The sequence below is a fragment of the Melozone crissalis genome, unplaced genomic scaffold (genome assembly GCF_028551555.1).
Source record: "Melozone crissalis strain CALT ecotype California unplaced genomic scaffold, PUWL_Pcris_2 ptg000011l_1, whole genome shotgun sequence".
Taxonomy (NCBI): domain Eukaryota; kingdom Metazoa; phylum Chordata; class Aves; order Passeriformes; family Passerellidae; genus Melozone; species Melozone crissalis.
The window spans coordinates 4,423,716-4,441,874 of NW_026535789.1; the positions used below are offsets into that span (position 1 = coordinate 4,423,716).

Here is an 18,159-nt window from a genome sequence, read left to right on the forward strand (position 1 = left end):
GGGACTCACCTGGGAGGAGGATGATGAACTCAAAGGGTCCCAATCTGGGGCCCAGAGTCAGGATTTGGGTTAAGGGTTGAGCTTCAGCCTCATCCCCATCTCCCCTTTGTCCCGCAGGGCTCCGGGCAGCCGTGACCCTGCTGGAGTGCGGGGGGGACCTCCAGCCCCCCGGGGGGTCCCTGCGCCTTCTCTGCCGAGGGTCCGGGTTCAGTTTCGGCAGTTTTGGGATGGGCTGGTATCGACAGAGACCCGGGCAGGGGCTGGAGTACGTCGCTGGGATCACCAACAATGCTGGTTGGACTGGCTACGCGGATTCGGTCAAGGGCCGGTTCACGATCTCCAGGGACAACGGGCAGAGGTCGGTGACGCTGACCATGAACAACCTCAAGGACGAGGATTCCGCCACCTATTTCTGTGCCAAATGTGCTGGTGCTGGTTGTTGGGCTGCTGCTGGTTATCCTTTTGACCCCCTCCCCATCTCTTTGTCCCCACCTGTCCCCGTTCCCCAGACCCTTCCCCCAATCCCCAGCCCCTGACCCCAGTCCTGTCCCTGTGTCCCAGCTCTGAGCTGGCTCTGCCCCAATCTCAGCTCTTGACCCCAAACCTCAGCTCCTGGCTACAAGTCTCAGCCAAGGTCACCAAACCTGGGTGCAAATGCTGAAGATTTGGGAAAATGGGCCAGATTTGGGTCGGTGGGGGTCAGGGATGGGGTAATGGGTCGGACGGAAGGACCTGAACAATGGGGACAGGTGGGGACACAGGGATGGGCACAGGTCAATGAATTCAAGGGCACCAGCAGCAATGTTAGTGCTGGACTCCTTGGCGCAGAAACAGGATCTGGGATCCTCGTCCTTGAGGTTGTTCACAGTTAGGGACATGGAGCTCTGCCCGTTGTCCCTGGAGATCGCGACCCGGCCCCGCAGTGACGGCGCGTAGTCGGTGCCACCGTGGCTGTCGATGGCGGCCACCCACTGCAGCCCCTGCCCAGGGCTCTGGCAGATCCAGTGCAGATCAGAACCACCGAAGTCGAACCCGGCCCCTCGGCAGAGGAGGCGCAGGGAGCCCCCGGGGGGCTGGAGTTCCCCCCCGCACTCCAGCAGGGTCACGGCAGCCCGGAGCCCTGCGGGAGAAAGGGGAGATGATTGAAAATGAGAAATATGATTGCTCCAGAAGGGGAAAGGGGTGTGGCTGTTGGAAAAATGGGCGGGGCCCACCTGGGAGGGGCAGCAGCAGCTGCACGGCCAGGAGCTCCAGGGAACTCGAGGCAGTGGCCGTGTTGTGCTGGGGTTGGCGTCCCGGTGGATTTTGGCGGTCATTAATGAGTTTTAAATTGCACCATCAGTGGAGAAGAATCAGGAGGAGGTTTCCAATTACTAACAAGTGGATAGGGGAGAATTGTATGATTTGAGGCAACTTATTATACAGGAGATCTCTGGTAGAGATTTGGGAGCAAACCAGGGGAGTTTGGCAATAACCAGGATGGTTTGGGGATGGGCTCCGGGCGGCTGTGACCCTGCTCGACTGCGGGGGGACCTCCAGCCCCCTGGGGGGTCCCTGCGCCTCCTCTGCTGAGGGTCCGGGTTCAGTTTCGGGACTCACTCCATCACCTGGACCCGCCAGAGGCGCGGGCAGGTGCTGGAAAGGCTGGCGCTGATCGACGCTAGCGGTGCCCACGCCTGGTATGCGCCATCAGTGCAGGGCCGGTTCAGGATCTCCAGGGACAACGGGCAGAGCTCGGTGACGCTGACCATGAACAACCTCAAGGATGGGGGTTCCGGATCCTATTTCTGCGGGAAAGCTGCCTATGATACTTCGGGTGCTGCTGCTGATGGTATTCACCCCATCCCCATGGCTGTGTCCCTACCTGTCCCGGTTCCCCAGACCCTTCTCCCAAACTCTGCTATGACCCCATTTCTGATCCCATCTCCCAACCCTGTCCTGGCTGTGCCCCAAATTCTCCACTCTTGACCAGAAATTTGACCGAAATCTTAACCCATGACCAGAAGTATCCACTTTCAGAATCAAGTTTTGGGGCACAAAGAGGAGATTTGGGGTCAGGAGTTGTGGTTTGGGGTCAGCGGGTGAGAATTGGGGCCGAGGCAGAACAAGGTTGGGATCAATGGCCAAAGGCTGGGTGTGGGCTGGGGGTTTGGGGGAAGGGTCTGGGCAACGGGGACGGGGGGGGACACGAGGAGATGGGGACATCACGAGCACCGTCAATATAATCAACAGGAGCAGAACCACCACCACCAGGAGACACAGAAATAAACGGCAGAATCATCGTCCTTGAGGTTGTTCATGGTCAGTGTCACTGAACTCTGCCCGTTGTCCCTGGAGATCGTCACCCGGCCCTTGACCGATGGCACATACTCGGTGTAACCTCCACTGTCACTGATCCTTGCGATCAAATTCCAGCCCCTGCCCGGGTCTCTGGCGCATCCAGCCCATCCCAAAACTCCCGAAATCGAACCTGGACCCTCGGCACAGCAACGTCAGTGGAGGTCCCCCCCGCACTCCAGCAGGGTCACGGCCGCTTGGAGCCCATCTCCAAATCTTCACCAATTTCACTCATAACTCCCCTCGTTCGGTCCCAAATCTCCAGCAGATTTTTTGGTTATCCTGAGATTCCTCAAAAACTGGAATTAAACAATCTCATTAATTAATTGGACACCTTCTCCTCAGGGTTCCACATTGATTTCAAACGCAATACCACGTTAAGAACCTGCAAACCCCCCTGGGACCCCAACTCCAGCAAATCCCGGCCTTGGCCTTGAGCTCCCTCCGGCTCCTGTCCCTGCTGCTCCTGCTGCCCCTCCCAGGTGGGCTCCGCCCCTTTTTTCTGGAGCACGCAAACCTTTTCCCTATCTAGACTAATCATATTTCTCATTTTTAATCATCTCCGCTTTGTCCCGCAGGGCTCCGGGCGGCCGTGACCCTGCTGGAGTGCGGGGGGGACCTCCAGCCCCCGGGGGGTCCCTGCCCCTCCTCTGCTGAGGGTCCGGGTTCAGTTTCAGGAATGTGAACATGTACTGGATCCGCCAGAGACCCGGGCAGGGGCTGGAGTTCGTGGCAGAGATCAGCTACGATCTTTCCAGAACCCACTATGCACCATTCGTGAAGGGCCGGGTCACGATCTCCAGGGACAACGGGCAGAGCTCGGTGACACTGACCATGAACAACCTCCAGTACGAGGATTCCGGATCCTATTTCTGCACAAAAACTTTCGGTGCTGGTTTGGGTGCTGCTGTTTGACCCCATCCCCATCACTGCATCCCCACCTGTCCCCATTCCCCAGACCCTTCCCCAGCTCCCACCCCCTGACCCGGCCCGTGAGCATTTCTCCATTTCCCTTTCCCCTCTCCAGCCCCAAACCCCAACCCTTGGCCATTGACATTCCCCCAAACTCTGCCCCAAAGGTCAGCGCTGGGCCCGGGGCTGGGGACACGAATTCAGCCAACAAGAGCGGGGACGAGGGCTGGTATCTGGGGGGAGGGTCTGGGGTTTCAGGACAATTAGGGATGCAACCAAGGGGGCGGGGCTAAATGCTCCATAACCAGCACCAGCAGCGTCACTGCGATCATCAACAACAGCATTATAACCCTCAGGAGTTTTGGCACAGAAATAGGATCCGGAATCCTCGTCCTTGAGGTTGTTCATGGTGAGCGTCACCGAGCTCTGCCCGTTGTCCCTGGAGATGCTGACTCGGCCGCTGAACGATGACGGGTATCTGGTGTATCCATCATAGTCAATCCCTGCAATGTATTCCAGGCCCTGCCCAGGCCACTGTCGGATCCACATAAGACTGGCTCGTCCAAAACTGAACCCGGACCCTCGGCAGAGGAGGCGCAGGGACCCCCCGGGGGGCTGGAGGTCCCCCCCGCACTCCAGCAGGGTCACGGCCGCCTGGAGCCCTTCGAGACAAAAGAGAGATGATGGAAATCGAAAGTCTGATTGGTCTAGGGCTTTTAAGTGGGCGTGGCCATCTGAACAAAGGGGTAGAACACTCCTGGGAGGAGGATGATGAACTCCAAGGATCCCAATTTGGGGCCCAGAGTCAGGATTTGGGTCAATGTTGAGCTTTGCCCTCATCCCCATCTCCCCTCTGTCCCGCAGGGCTCCGGGCGGCCGTGACCCTGCTGGAGTGCGGGGGGGATTTCCAGCCCCCAGGGGGTCCCTGATGTTGCTGTGCCGAGGGTCCGGGTTTGATTTTGGGAGTTATGGAATGTTCTGGATCCGCCAGAGACCCGGGCAGGGTTTGGAATACGTCGCAGGCATCTACAACACTGGTGGCACCACCTACTACAATCCATCGGTCAAGGGCCTGTTCAGGATGTCCAGGGACAACGGGCAGAACTCGGTGACGCTGACCATGAACAACCTCAAGGACGAGGATTCCGCCACCTATTTCTGTGCCAAGACTGCTGGTGCTGGTTGAGCTGAAAGTTCTCATCCTATTGATGATGGCCTTGCTGTCCCCATCCCCATCTGTGTGTCCCCCCTGTCCCCATTTCCCAGACCCTTCCCCCAAACCCCCAGCCCACACGCAGCCCTTGACCATCGATCCGAACCTTGCTCTGCCTTAGCCGCAATTCTCACCCGTTGACCCCAAACCACAACTCCTGACCCAAATCTCCTCTTTGTGCCCCAAAACCTTGTTATAAAAGTGGATACTTCAAGCCAAGGGTTAAGGTTTGAGTAAACTTTGTGGTAAGGTGCAGAGAGCGGATTTCAGGCCGAACCACTCCAAGATTAGGACATGGGGACAGGAATGGTGTCCAGGCTTGGGGTTTTGGGGAAGGGTCCAGAGAATAGAGATAGGTGGGGACCGGGGAACAGGAACAGGGCCAAATGCAACCTAAACATGAGAGTGACCAATACCTGCAGCAGCGTTCCAACCAGCACTACCAACAACACTTCTGCCACAGAAATAGGATCCGGAATCCTCGTCCTTGAGGTTGTTAATGGTCAGCATCACCGAGCTCTGCCCGTTGTCCCTGGAGATCCTGAACCGGCCCTTGACGGAATCCGCGTACTCGGTGCTGCCACCATCGTTGCTGATACTCGTGAGCCACTCCAGCCCCTTCCCAGGTCTCTGGCGATACCACCTCATGTGGAAACCACCGAAACTGAACCCGGACTCTCGGCACAGCAATGTCAGGGACCACCCGGGGGGCTGGAGGTCCCCCCCACACTCCAGCAGGGTCACGGCCGCCCGGAGCCCAGCGGGACAAAGGGGAGATGGGGATGAGGCCAAAGCTCAACCCTTGACCCATATCCTGACCCTTGGCCCCAAACTGGGACCCTTGGAGTTCATCACTGTCATCCCAGGAGAGTCCTGCACCTTTGTCCATCTGGCCACGCCTGCTTTGAGTCCCTCGACCAATCAGGTTTCTCATCCCCTTCTCCCCTTTGTCCCGCAGGGCTCCGGGCGGCCATGACCCTGCTGGAGTGTGGGGGGGACCGCCAGAACCCCAGGGGGTCCCTGCGCCTCCTCTTCCGCACCTCTGGGTTTGATTTCAAAAAATTTGCAATGCTGTGGATCCATCAGAGACCCGGGCAGGGGCTGGATGTGGTGGCGGGGATCAGCAGACAAAGTGGAAGCATCTTTTACGCGGACTCGGTCAAGGGCCGGTTCACATTGACGAGCGACAACGGGCAGAGCTCGGTGACGCTGACCATGAACAACCTCAAGGACGAGGATTCCGGATCCTATTTCTGTGCCAAAACCAGTACTGATGGTTGTTGTAATGCTGCTGCTCATCTTGATTAAACTGATCTAATCACTGCATCCCTTTCTGCATCCCCACGCCCCAGACCCTTTCCCCAAACCCCATTCCTGTCCCTCTGTCCCAGCCCTGCTCTGGCTCTGCCCCAAATGTCCCCTCTGAGCCACACTCAGTGCCCTTTTTTCCCAAATGTCCCCGAAATGTCTGGATTTGAGCCCAAAGTTAAGATCAGGGATCAAGAATTCAAATTTTAGCCCAAAATTCCCAATGTGAGTCCAGCCTGGCCAGATTTTGGTCTGTGGCTGACTCGGTGCCCGCAGGGCAGATTTGGGTTGAAACTGGAAAAGTCTGGGGGCAGTGGTCGGGTTTGGAGGGACGAGGCTGAGCTCAGGGTGAAACCGGCCCTGATTTGGGGACAGGAGCTGAGATTTGGTGCCAAGAGCTGAGATTTGGGGCCAAGAGTTGAGATTTGGGGCCAGAGCAGGGCAGAGCTGGGACACGGGGACAGGAATGGGGTCAGGGATTTGGGTTTGGGGAAAGAATCTGGAAAATGGGGACAAGTGGGGAAAAACCCATGCGGATGGGGACAAAAGGATTTGCAGCAAAAGCCCAAACCGCATATTTGGCACAGAAATAGGATCCGGAGTCCTCGTCCTTGAAGCTGTTCATGGTCAGCGTCACCGAGATCTGCCCGTTGTCCCTGGAGCTCCTGAACCGGCCCTGCACTGAATCTGCGTACCTGGTGCTGGAACCATCACTGTTGATGCTGGCTATGAATTCCAGCGCCTGCCCGGGTCTCTGGCGCACCCAGAACATTGCAAAACCCCCAAACTGAACTCGGACCCTCGGCACAGCAACGTCAGGGACCCCCTGGGGGGCGGGAGGTGCCCCCCGCACTCCTGCAGGGTCACAGCCACCCGGAGCCCTGCGGGACAAAGGGGAGATGGGGATGAGGCTAAAGCTCAACCCTTGACCCAAATCCTGACCCTTGGCCCCAAACTGGGACCCTGGGAGTTCATCATCCTCATCCCAGGTGGGTCCTGCCCCATTTTCCAGCAGGCCACACCAGCTTTAAGTCCCTCGACCAATCAGGTTTCCCATCCCCATCTTCCCTTTGTCCCGCGGGGCTCCGGGCCACCGTGACCCTGCTGGAGTCGGGGGGGGACCGCCAGCCCCCCGGGGGGTCCCTGCGCCCCCTATGCCGAGGGTTCGGGTTCCATTTCGGGGATTTTGGGATGGGCTGGCATCGCCAGAGACCCGGGCAGGGTTTGGAGCTTTTGGCGAGTGTCACCAGTGATGTCGCCACTCCCAGATACGCGTCATCATTCAAGGGCCGGTTCACGATCTCCAGGGACAACGGGCAGAGCTCGGTGACGCTGAACATGAACAGCCTCAAGGACGAGGATTCCGGATCCTATTTCTGTGCCAAATCTGCTGGTGCTGGTTGGGCTCCTGCTGCGCATCCTTTTGTCCCCATCCGCATTGCTCTTTTCCCACTTGTCCCCATTTTCCAGATTCTTTGCCCAAACCCCAGCTCCTGACCCCATTCCTGTCTCCGTGTCCCAGCTCTGCCCTGCTCTGGCCCCAAATCTCCGCTCCTGGCTCCAAATCTCAGCTCTTGGCTCCAAATCTCAGCTCCTGGCCCCAAATCTCAGCTCTTGGCCCCAAATCTCAGCTCCTGGCCCCAAATCAGGGCCGGTTTCACTCTGAGCTGAGCCTCGGCCCTCCAATCCCAACCACTGCCCCCAGACTTGTCCAGTTTTACCCCAAATCTCCCCTGCAGGTACTGAGTCACAGCCACCGACCCAAATCTGCGCCGTCGGCCTCACATGGGGAATTTTGGGCTAAAATTTGAATTCTTGATCCCTGATTTAAACTTTGGGCCCAAATCCAGGCATTTCGGTGACATTTTGGGATCGAGGGCGCTGAGTGTGGCCCAGAGAGGACATAGGGGCAGAGCCAGAGCAGGACTGGGACAGAGAGTGAGGAGTGGCGTCAGGGGTTGGGGTATGGGGGAAGGGTGTGGGGAACGGGGAAAAGGCCAAAAGGATAAACTGGAGCAGCACACCAATTACTGGCACCAGCAAATATGGCACAGAAATAGGATCCGGAATCCTCGTCCTTGAGGTTGTTCATGGTCAGCGTCACTGATCTCTGCCCATTGTCCCTGGAGATCCTGAACCTGCCCCTGAACGATGGCGCGTACCAGGTGCCTCCACCGGTGTTTATCCCCGCGACCCACTCCAGCCCCTGCCCGGGTCTGTGGCGCACCCAGTTCATGTCGTAGCTCCCGAAAGTGAACCCGGACGCTCAGCAGAGGAGGCGCAGGGACCCCCCGGGGGCCTGGAGGTGCGCCCGGTACTCCAGCAGGGTCAGGGCCGCCCAGAGCCCTGCGGGACAAAGGGGAGATGGGGATGAGAAACCTGATTGGCTGAGGGCCTCAAAGTGGCTTGTGTAAAACTGGAAAATCGGGTGGGACCCAGCTTAGAGGGGCAGCCGGAGCAGGACAACTAGGATGGGGTGGTCCAAAGGTCCAAGTTTCGGGCCCAGAGTCAGGGTTTGGGTCAAGGGTTCAGCTTTGGCCTCATCCCCATCTCCCCTTTTTCCCGCAGGGCTCCGGGTGGCCGTGACCCTGCTGGAGTAGGGGGGGGGACCTCCAGCCTCCCGGGGGGTCCCTGACGTTGCTGTGCCAAGGGTCCTGGTTCAGTTTCAAAAGTTTTGGGATGGGCTGGTATGAACAGACACCAAGGAATGCACTGGAGTACGTTGCAGAGATCAACACTGCTGGCAGTGCCTGGTACGCGCCGTCGATCAAAGGCCGGCTCACGATCTCCAGGGACCACGGGCAGAGCTCGGTGACGCTGACCATGAACAACCTCAAGGACGAGGATTCCGGATCCTATTTCTGTGCCAAATGTTACACCAGTGGCTGTGGTAATGGCGCTTATGCTTATGGTGTTGATGGTGGTTGTGGTCCCAAGCCCTCTCCTCTCTCTTCCCAAATAGCTCAGAATTCTCTGATCCTTCCCCAAAATCCCCACCCCAGTTTCTCAAATCTTGACCACTTTCCCCCAAACTCCACCGTCACTTCCCCAATTCCCAATTTCCCCCCAGTTTTGCCAATTTCTCCCCAATCTCCCTCAGTTCCCCTCCGTCCCAGTGTGGCACGGGGATTGCTCCAGGGCCCTTTGCACACAAAGCTTTTTGTGCAGCCGGCGCTCTGCCGCTGCGCCCCAAGGCTGAGCTGCCCTCTGGAAAACACAGATGTTCACAGTGACCAAAACCAGGAACTTTCTGTTTCCTTTCCTGCCCCGGCCGGGCCCTGGCACCCGCCAGGGAGGAAGTGGGGGGAGGCTGCGGAGCCCCAAAATCGCGGCGTCTTCTCCTCCCTCCCTCCCTCCCTCGCTCCCACCTGGGGCTTCACTTCTCCCTCAGCGGCCGCGGTGTCTGGTGCTGCTCATTGGGGCTGGGCTGGAATCCTGTCTCTGGAGAAAACCCCCTTTTTTTTACCCAAATTACACATGAAATTTTGGGGAAATTAAATTGTTCAAATTGATCTCGAGCCAGGGGCTCCATGATCAGAGAAGCAGAGGGGTGCAAGGGTGGAGTCACCTGGAACGTTCCATCCGTGGAGGGCAGGGTCAGAATGGCAAAGAAGAGTTCAGGAGCCAAAATGGCCCCGAGTGGGCCGCGAGCTGAGGTGTGGGGCCAGGAGCTGAGAATGCGGGGCAGAGCCAGGGCAGGGTTGGGGCACGGGGACAGGAATTGGGTCAGCGGCTGGGGTTTGAGAAAGGGTCTGGGACAAGTGAGGGCAAGTGGTGACACAGCGATGGGGGCGGGCCCAATAGCATAGGCATCATTATCAGGAGCAGTTGCACCAGAACCCTTGGCACAGAAATGGGATCCGGAATCCTCGTCCTTGAGGTTTTTCATGGTCAGCGTCACCGAGCTCTGCCCGTTGTCCCTGGAGATCCTGAACCGACCCTGCACCAATGGCGCGTAGTCGGTGTAAGCGCCACTGCTGATCCCTGCAAGCCATTCCAGCCCCTGCCCGGGTCTCTGGCGCACCCAGTGCTTGCCAAAACCCCCAAAACAGAACCCGAACCATCGGCAGAGGAGGCGCAGGGAACCCCCGGGGGGCTAGAGGTCCCCCCCGTACTCCAGCAGGGTCACGGCCGCCCGGAGCCCTGCGGGACAAAGGGGAGATGGGGATGAGAAACCTGATTGGTCCAGGGCTTCAAAGTGTGTTTGGCCAGTTGGAAAAGAGTCGGGACCCACAGTGGAGAAGGATGAGAAGGCCCAGGGGTCAGAATTTGGGGCCAATAATCAGAATTTCGGTCAAGGGTTGAGATTTGGCCCCATCCCCATCTCCCCTTTGTCCCGCAGGGCTCCGGGTGGCCGTGACCCTGCTGGAGTGCGGGGGGCACCTCCAGCCCCCCGGGGGGTCCCTGTGCCTCTTCTGCCGAGGGGCCGGGTTCAGATTCGGGAGCTACGACATGAACTGGATCCGCCAGAGACCCGGGCAGGCGCTGGATTTGCTCGCGCGGATCAACACTGTGGCAGCGCCTACTACGGGCCATCGGTGCAGGGCCGCTTCACGATCTCCAGGGACAACGGGCAGAGTCGGTGGCGCTGACCATGAACAACCTCAAGGACGAGGGTTCCGGATCCTATTTCTGTGCCAAACGTGCTTATGCTGGTTATTTGGGTCCTGGTGCTAATTTGGATGGCATCCATGGTGGATCCAAGCCCCCATTTCATTGTCCCCTCCTCTCCCCAGTCCCACGACCCTTCCCCTGGGTCTGAGCCCTTCACCGCATTCTTGACCCCTTGTCCCAGATCTCCCCCAGTTCCACGACACCAACCATTAAGCCAAACCCCCAAACTGGTTCTGCCCCAAATCCAACTAAGTTTGCACCAAAATCGCCCAATTCTGCCCCAAAACCCCACTTTGCGCTCCCAGCCACAGCTGCTGACACGAATCCTCAACCTTTGTCCCAAAATCGGGACCCTTGGCCTCAATCCCTGACCTTCAGAGCAAAGGTTTGAGGCAGAAAGAGGAGATTTGGGGTCGGGAGTTGTGGTTTGGAGTCAGCGGGTGAGAATTGGGGCCGAGGCAGAGCAAGGTTGGGATCAATGGTCAAGGGCTGGGTGTGGGCTGGAGGTGTGGGGGAAGGGTCTGGGCAATGGGGACAGGGTGGGGACACGGAGATGGGGATGGGGACAGCAAGGCCATCGTCAATACGATGAGCACTTTCAGCCCAACCAGCACCAGCAGTCTTGGCACAGAAATAGGTGGCGGAATCCTCGTCCTTGAGGTTGTTCATGGTCAGCGTCACTGAGCTCTGCCCGTTGTCCCTGGAGATCGTGAACCGGCCCTTGACCGATGGATTGTAGTAGGTGGTGCCACCAGGGTTGTAGATCCCTGCGACGTATTCCAAATGCTGCCCGGGTCTCTGGCAGGTCCAGAACATTTCATAACTCCCAAAACTGAACCTGTGACCCTGCTGGAGTGCGGGGGGGACCTCCAGCCCCCCGGGGGGTCCCTGCGCCTCCTCTGCCGAGGGCCCGGGTTCAGTTTTGGGAATTTTGGAATGGATTGGGTTCGCCAGAGATCCAGGCAGGGGCTGGACTGGGTCGCGGTGTTCAGCTACACTGGTGGCAGCACCGGCTACGCGCCATCAGTCAAGGGCCGGTTCAGGATCTCCAGGGACAACGGGCAGAGCTCGGTGACGCTGACCATGAACAACCTCAAGGACCAGGATTCCGGATCCTATTTCTGTGCCAAAGCTGCTGGTGCTGCTTGGGCTGCTGCTGCTTATATTTACCTTGCTGGTGGTGGCAGCACCCTTGTCTGAGCCCCTCTTGTCCCCAAATCTCAGAACCTTTACCCAAATCTCAGCCCTTGACCCCATTCTTGACCCATTTGCCGTGATCTCCCCCATTTCCATCCATGGTTGACCAAAGACTCCAAACCCCCAAACTGATTCTGCCCTAAATCCTCCTGCTATGGCCCCAGAACTCGCTTGATTCTGCCCCAAATCCCCACTTTGGGCTCCCAGCCGCAGCCGCTTACCCAGTCTTCACCCGCTGCCCCCAAATCTCGGCCCTTTAGGAACTTTTGGGGAACGAGGGGGAGATTTGGGGCCGAGAGTTGAGTTTGGGGCCAGACCCAGGGCAGGGTTTGGGGCCAAAGGGCAGCGTTGGGGCAAAGGCGGCGGGGCTGGGACAAAGGGTCAGGGGTGGGTCAGGGGGGTTTGGGGGAAGGGTCTGGGGACAGCTGGGGACAGGGATGGGGACAGGAACCCAAACACCAACCCAACTACCGGGAGTGAAACCAATGGCATGGGCAGCATTCCAGCCACCATGGGAATCCTTGGCACAGAAATAGGATCCGGAATCCTCGTCCCTAAGGTTGTTCATGGTCAGCATCACCGAGCTCTGCCCGTTGTCCCTGGAGATCCTGAACCGACCCTTGACAGAATCTGAGTAGTGGGTGGCGCCAGAAGTGCTGATCTGTGCTACAAACTCCAGCCCCTGCCCGGGTCTCTGGTGCATCCAGCCCATACCAAATTGTCTGAAACTGAACCCGGACCCTCGGCAGAGGAGGCGCAGGGACCCCCCGGGGGGCTGGAGTCCCCCCCCGCACTCCAGCAGGGTCACGCCAGCCTAGAGCCCTGCGGGACAAAGGAAGATGGGGGTGGGAAACCTGATTAGCTGAGGGCTTAAAAGTGGGTGTGTCAAACTGGAAAATGGGGTGGGACCTGGGAAGCTCAGCAGGTGCAGGACAATTAGGATGAGATTGTCCAAGGGTCACAGTTTGGGGCCAAGAGTCAGGACTCAGGTCAAGGGTTGAGCTTTGGCCTCATCCCCATCTCCCCTCTGTCCCGCAAGGCTCCGGGCGGCCGTGACCCTGCTGGAGTGTGGGGGGTATCTCCAGCCCCCCCGGGGGGTCCCTCCGCCTCCTCTGCCGAGGGTCCTAGTGCAGTTTTTAAAGTTTTGAAATGGAATGGATCGGCCAGAGACCCCGGCAGGGGCTGGAATTCGTTGCCTACATCAGCAACACTGGTGGCAGCACCGGCTACGCGCCATCAGTCAAGGGCCGGTTCAGGATCTCCAGGGACAACAGACAGAGCTCGGTGACGCTGACCATGAACAACGTCAAGGATGAGGATTCCCCCGTTTATTTCTGTGCCAAATCTGCTTATGCTGGTGCTGCTGGTGGTGCTACTGCTGCTTATATTGACCATGCCAGTTTTGGCATCACCCCTCTCTGAGCCCCCCCAGTCCCCAAACCCACACTCTTCCCCCCCAAACCTCAGCTCTTGACCCTTGGTCCCAAAAATTCCCCCATTTGCCCCCATGGTCAGCACTGACCCCAAACCCTTCCCATGACTTGCCCCAAATCTGAACCATTGGCCCCAAACCTTCACCCCTGGGCTCCAGTTAAGGCCTGCTCCAATCAGGACCTGGGACTGGGTAGACATTAGGGAGAAATGGGCAAAATTGGAGGAAAGTACAGAGTTGGGGCAACAATGGTAGAGTTTGGGGGAAAATGGTCGAGGTTTTAGAAAGGCTGAAACTTGGGGGAAGCATCGCTGGGACTGGAGAAATTTCACGACCCTCATGGTGAAGGCAAAGGAGACTGGAGAAATTTCACGACCCTCATGGAGAAGTGAAGGCAAAAACAGCAGCAGCATTACCACCAGCATAACCATTGTCACGTTTGGCACAGAAATAGGATCCGGAATCCTCGTCCTTGAGGCTGTTCATGGTCAGTGTCACCGAGCTCTGCCCGTTGTCCCTGGAGATCGTGATCCGGCTCTTGTATGATGGCGCGTAGTCCACCATTGACACTGATCCCTGTGAGCCACTCCAACCTCTGCCTGCATCTCTGGCGGATCCACTGCATGCCGAAACTACCAAAACTGAACCCGGACCCTCGGCAGAGGAGGCGCAGGGACCCCACGTGGGGCTGGAGGTCCCCCCCGCACTCCAGCAGGGTCACGGCTGCCCGAAGCCCTGCGGGACAAAGGGGAGATGATGGGGATGAGGCCAGAGCTAAACATTGACCCAAATCCTGGCTGTTGGCCCCAAATCGTGACAATCTGCTGTCATCCTGCTGCTTCTGGTGGCCCTTCCTAGTGGGTCCCCCCATTTTTACCAGCAGGCCACACCCACTTTTAGGCCATCGACCAATCAGGTTTCTCATCCCCATCTCCCCTTTGTCCCGCAGGGCTCCGGGCGGCCGTGACCCTGCTGGAGTGCGGGGGGCACCTCCAGCCCCCCGGGGGGGTCCCTGCACCTCCTCTGCCGAGGGTCCAGGTTCAGTTTCGGCAGTTTTGGGATGGGCTGGTATCGACAGACACCAAAGAATGCACTGGAATGGCCTGCAAGTATCACCAGCAATGGTGGCAGCACCTGGTACGCCCCGTCAGTCAAGGACTGGTTCAGGATCTCCAGGGACAACAGGCAGAGCTCGGTGACGCTGACCATGAACAACCTCAAGGACGAGGATTCCGCCATTTATTTCTTCGGGAAATCTTACAATACTGATGCTCCTGTTGCTGTTGCACATGGGGACCTGCGAAGTCCTGGTCTCACCCTCATCACTGCACCCCCAGCACGTCCTGCAGACCCTTCCCCAGCTCCCAGCCCCTCACCCAGCCCATGACCATTTCTCATTTTCCCTTTCCCCTCTCCGGCCCCAAACCCCAACCCTTTGCCATTTATCTTCCCCCAAACTCTGCCCCAAAGGTCAGCGCTGGGCCCGGGACTGGGGACACGAATCCAGTCACCGAGAGTGGGGACGAGGTCTGCGATTTGGGGAGAGGGTCTGCGGTTTGGGGACATTTGGGGACACAACAATAGGGGTGGAGTCAATAGCATTGGCATCATGGTCATCTCCACCAGCCCCAGCAGCTTTGGCACAGAAATAGGATCCGGAATCCTCATCCTCCGGGTCAAACATGGTCAGGGCTGTGAAGCTCTGCCCGTTGTCCCTGGAGATCCTGACCTGGCTTTTCACCGACGGGGAGCAGTCAGTGAAACACCCAGAGCTGTGGATCCCCGCGAGCCATTGCAGCCCCTGCCCGGGGCTCTGCCGGATCCATTGCATGGAGTGACCCCCGAAACTGAACCCGGACCCTCGGCAGAGCAACGTCAGGGAACCCCCGGGGGGCTGGAGGTCCCCCCCGCACTCCAGCAGGGTCACGGCCGCTCGGAGCCCTGCGGGAAAGAGGGGAGATGGAGATGAGAAATCTGATTGGTTGAGAGCCTTAATGTGGGTGTGGCCAGCTGGAAAAAAGTTCAGGACCCACCTGGCAGAAAGATCATAAACTCCAAGGGTCCCTATTTGGAGGCAAGGGTCAGGATTTGGGTCAAGGGTTGAGCTTTGGCCTCATCCCCATCTCCCCTTTGTCCCGCAGGGCTCCAAGCGGCCGTGACCCTGCTGGAGTGCGGGGGGGACCTCCAGCCCCCCTGGGGGGTCCCTGCGCCTCCACTGCCAAGGGTCTGGGTTTAGTTTTGGGAATTATGGCATGTACTAAGTGCACCAGAGACCCAGGCAGGGGCTGGAATGGGTCGCGGGCATCAACAGCAATGGTGGTTGGACCGGCTACACGGATTCTGTCAAGGGCCGGGTCGCGATCTCCAGGGACAACGGGCAGAGCTTGGTGATGCTGACCATGAACAACCTCATGTACGACGATTCTGCAGTTTATTTCTGTGCCAAAATTTACACTAGTGGTTGTGGTAGTGGTGGTGCTGCTTATGGTATTGATAGTGGTTGTGGTCCCAAGCCCTCTCCTCTCTGTTCCCAAATATCTCAGAATTCTCCGATCCTTCCCCAAAATCTCCACCCCTGTTTCTCAAATCTTGACCATTTCCCCCTAAATTCCATCCCTGCTGCCACAGCTTTTGGTTTCCCCCAGTTTTGCCCATTTTTCCCAATCTCCCCCAGTTCCCCTCCGTCTCAGTGTGGAAGGGGATCGCTCCAGGGCCCTTTGCACACAAAGCTTTTTGTGCAGCTGGCGCTCTGTCGCAGCACCCCGAAGCTGAGCTGCCCTCTGCCAAACACAGATGTTCACCATGAACAAAACCAGGAACTTTCTGTTTCCTTTCCTGCCCCGGCCGGGCCCCGGCAGCTGCCGGGGAGGAAGTGGGGGGAGGCTGCGGAGCCCCAAAATTGCAGCATCTTCTCCTCCCTCCCTCCCTCCCTCCCTCCTGGAGCTTCACTTCTCCCTCAGCGGCCGCGGTGTCTGGTGCTGCTCCTTGGGGCTGGGCTGGAATCCTCTCTGGGATCTCTGGACATGGTGACGATGCTGGTGGTGGCCCCAAAACCCCCATCCCTGGCTCCCTAAATGCCCCAAAATCCCCAAATCCTTCCCCAAATCCCAACCCTTGACCCCATTCTTTACCTTCTCCCCGAATGTCCACCATCATTGCCCCAACTCTGGACTTTCACCCAGGTTTGCCAATTTCACCCAAATCTCCCTCAGCTCCTGGGCCCTGATTGGAGGAGGCCTGAACTGGAGGCCAGGGGTGAAGGTTTGGGGTCAATGTTTGAGTTTTGGGGCAGGAGCAGTGGAGGGTTTGGGGTCAGTGGTGACCATTGGTGCAAATAGGGAGATTTTGGACAAAGGGTCAAGGGCTGATGTTTGGGGGATAATTTAAAGGAAGAGTCTCAGTTTGGGGACAGGTGAGGACCCAGAGATGGGGATGGATGCACCACGGCCATCGTCACTCTAAGCAGCACCACCACCATAACCACTAGTACCACGTTTGGCACAGAAATAAATGGCAGAATCCTCGTCCTTGAGGTTGTTCATGGTCAGCGTCACCGAGCTCTTCCCGTTTTCCCTGGGGATTGTGGCCCGGCCCTTGGCCGACGGTGCGTAGTCGGTGCTGCCACCACTGCTGCTGATACTGGCGATGTATTCCAGCCCCTGCCCAGGTCTCTGGCGCACCCAGTGCATGCCAAAACTCCCGAAATCAAACCCGGACCCTCGGCAGAGGAGGCGCAGGGAACCCCCGGGGGGCTGGAGGTCTCCCCCGCACTCCAGCAGGGTCACAGCTGCCCGGAGCCCTGCGGGACTAAGGGGAGATGGGCACGGGGCCTGGCTGTGCCATTCTCATTCCCTGCACAGAGTCAGTACCCATTGTCTCTCTCCCTCTCTCTCCCTCTCTCCCTCTCTCCCTCTCTCCCTCTCTCTCTCTCTCTCCCTCTCTCTTTGTCTTCCTCTCTCTCTCTCTCATTATTTTTCCTGGAGCAGCACAGGGAGAAGAAGAAGATGAAACAATTCCCATCTCTCATCGCTGCTCCTGCTGTTTCTGCACATGTGGAATGGGTCGGGGGGATCGTTCCCCTCCAGGGATTTACCAGTTGGGTGCTGCTGAGGATTGTTTTGTTTCCTTGCCCAGTGGGCTCCAGGCCGTGACCTGGCTCTGTCAGACGCTCGCGGGGTTTCTTCAGGATATTTTAGGGTCTTTTATACAGAATTCTTTTAGTATCTCTTTGGTATAGGTGTAATATAGGATTAATGAGATATAATAGAGAATTAAAGAGATATAATACAGAATTCATGAGATATAATATAGTATTAATGAGATTTTATATAGAATTAATGAGATATAATTTAGTATTAATGACAGGTAATACAGTATTAATGAGATATAGCATAGTATTAATGGGATATAATATAGAATTAATGAGATATAATATAGTATTAGTTAGATATAATATATTATTAATAAGATGTAATATAGTAATAATGAGATATAATATTGTATTATTGTAATAAAATCTAGTATTAGTGTAATATAGTAGAGATTTAATAGCAATCGTTCAGCATTCTGAATCATGGAGTCAGACGCCATGACCCTGATGGAGTGCGGGGGGGACCTCCAGCCCCCGGGGGGTCCCTGCGCCTCCTCTGCCGAGGGTCTGGGTTCGATTTTGGGAATTTTGGGATGGGCTGGTATCGACAGAGACCCGGGCAGGGGCTGGAATGGATCGCAGCGATCTGGAGCAATGGTGGCACCGACTACGCGCCATCGGTAGAGGCCGGGTCACGATCTCCAGGGACAACGGGCAGAGCTCGGTGATTCTGACCATGAACAATCTCAAGGACAAGGATTCCGCTGCCTATTTCTGTGCCAAGGCTGCTGGTGCTAATTGGGCTGAACATGCTGGTCATAGTGACAATGGCCTTGCTGTCCCTACCCCAATCTCCGTGTCCCACCCCATCCCCGTTCCCCAGACCCTTCCCCCAGACCCCCAGCCCACACCCAGCCCTTGACCATTGATCCCAACCTTGCTCTGGCTCGGCCCCAATTCTCACCTGCTGACCCCAAACCACAACTCCTGACCCCAAATCTCCTCTTTGTGCCCCATAACTTTGCTCTGAAGGTCGGGGTTTGAGGCCCAGGGTCC

The 18,159-nt window shown here is 57.5% G+C and overlaps 2 gene segments (V, D, J or C); both read right to left on the reverse strand.

Annotated features, from left to right (window-relative positions):
* Window positions 1-4,855: 4,855 nt before the first annotated feature.
* On the reverse strand, window positions 4,856-5,212 carry LOC128933592 (immunoglobulin heavy variable 3-23-like; the record flags this gene model as incomplete). The annotated part of the segment is given in 1 exon segment: window positions 4,856-5,212. A coding segment is annotated over 1 exon segment (357 nt), but the record flags the coding sequence as incomplete, so codon positions are not given.
* A 2,954-nt stretch (window positions 5,213-8,166) lies between these two features.
* LOC128933593 (Ig heavy chain V region 914-like) lies at window positions 8,167-16,795 on the reverse strand (the record flags this gene model as incomplete). The annotated part of the segment is given in 3 exon segments: window positions 8,167-8,186; window positions 10,993-11,151; window positions 16,642-16,795. Coding segments are annotated over 3 exon segments (333 nt in total), but the record flags the coding sequence as incomplete, so codon positions are not given.
* Window positions 16,796-18,159: the final 1,364 nt, after the last annotated feature.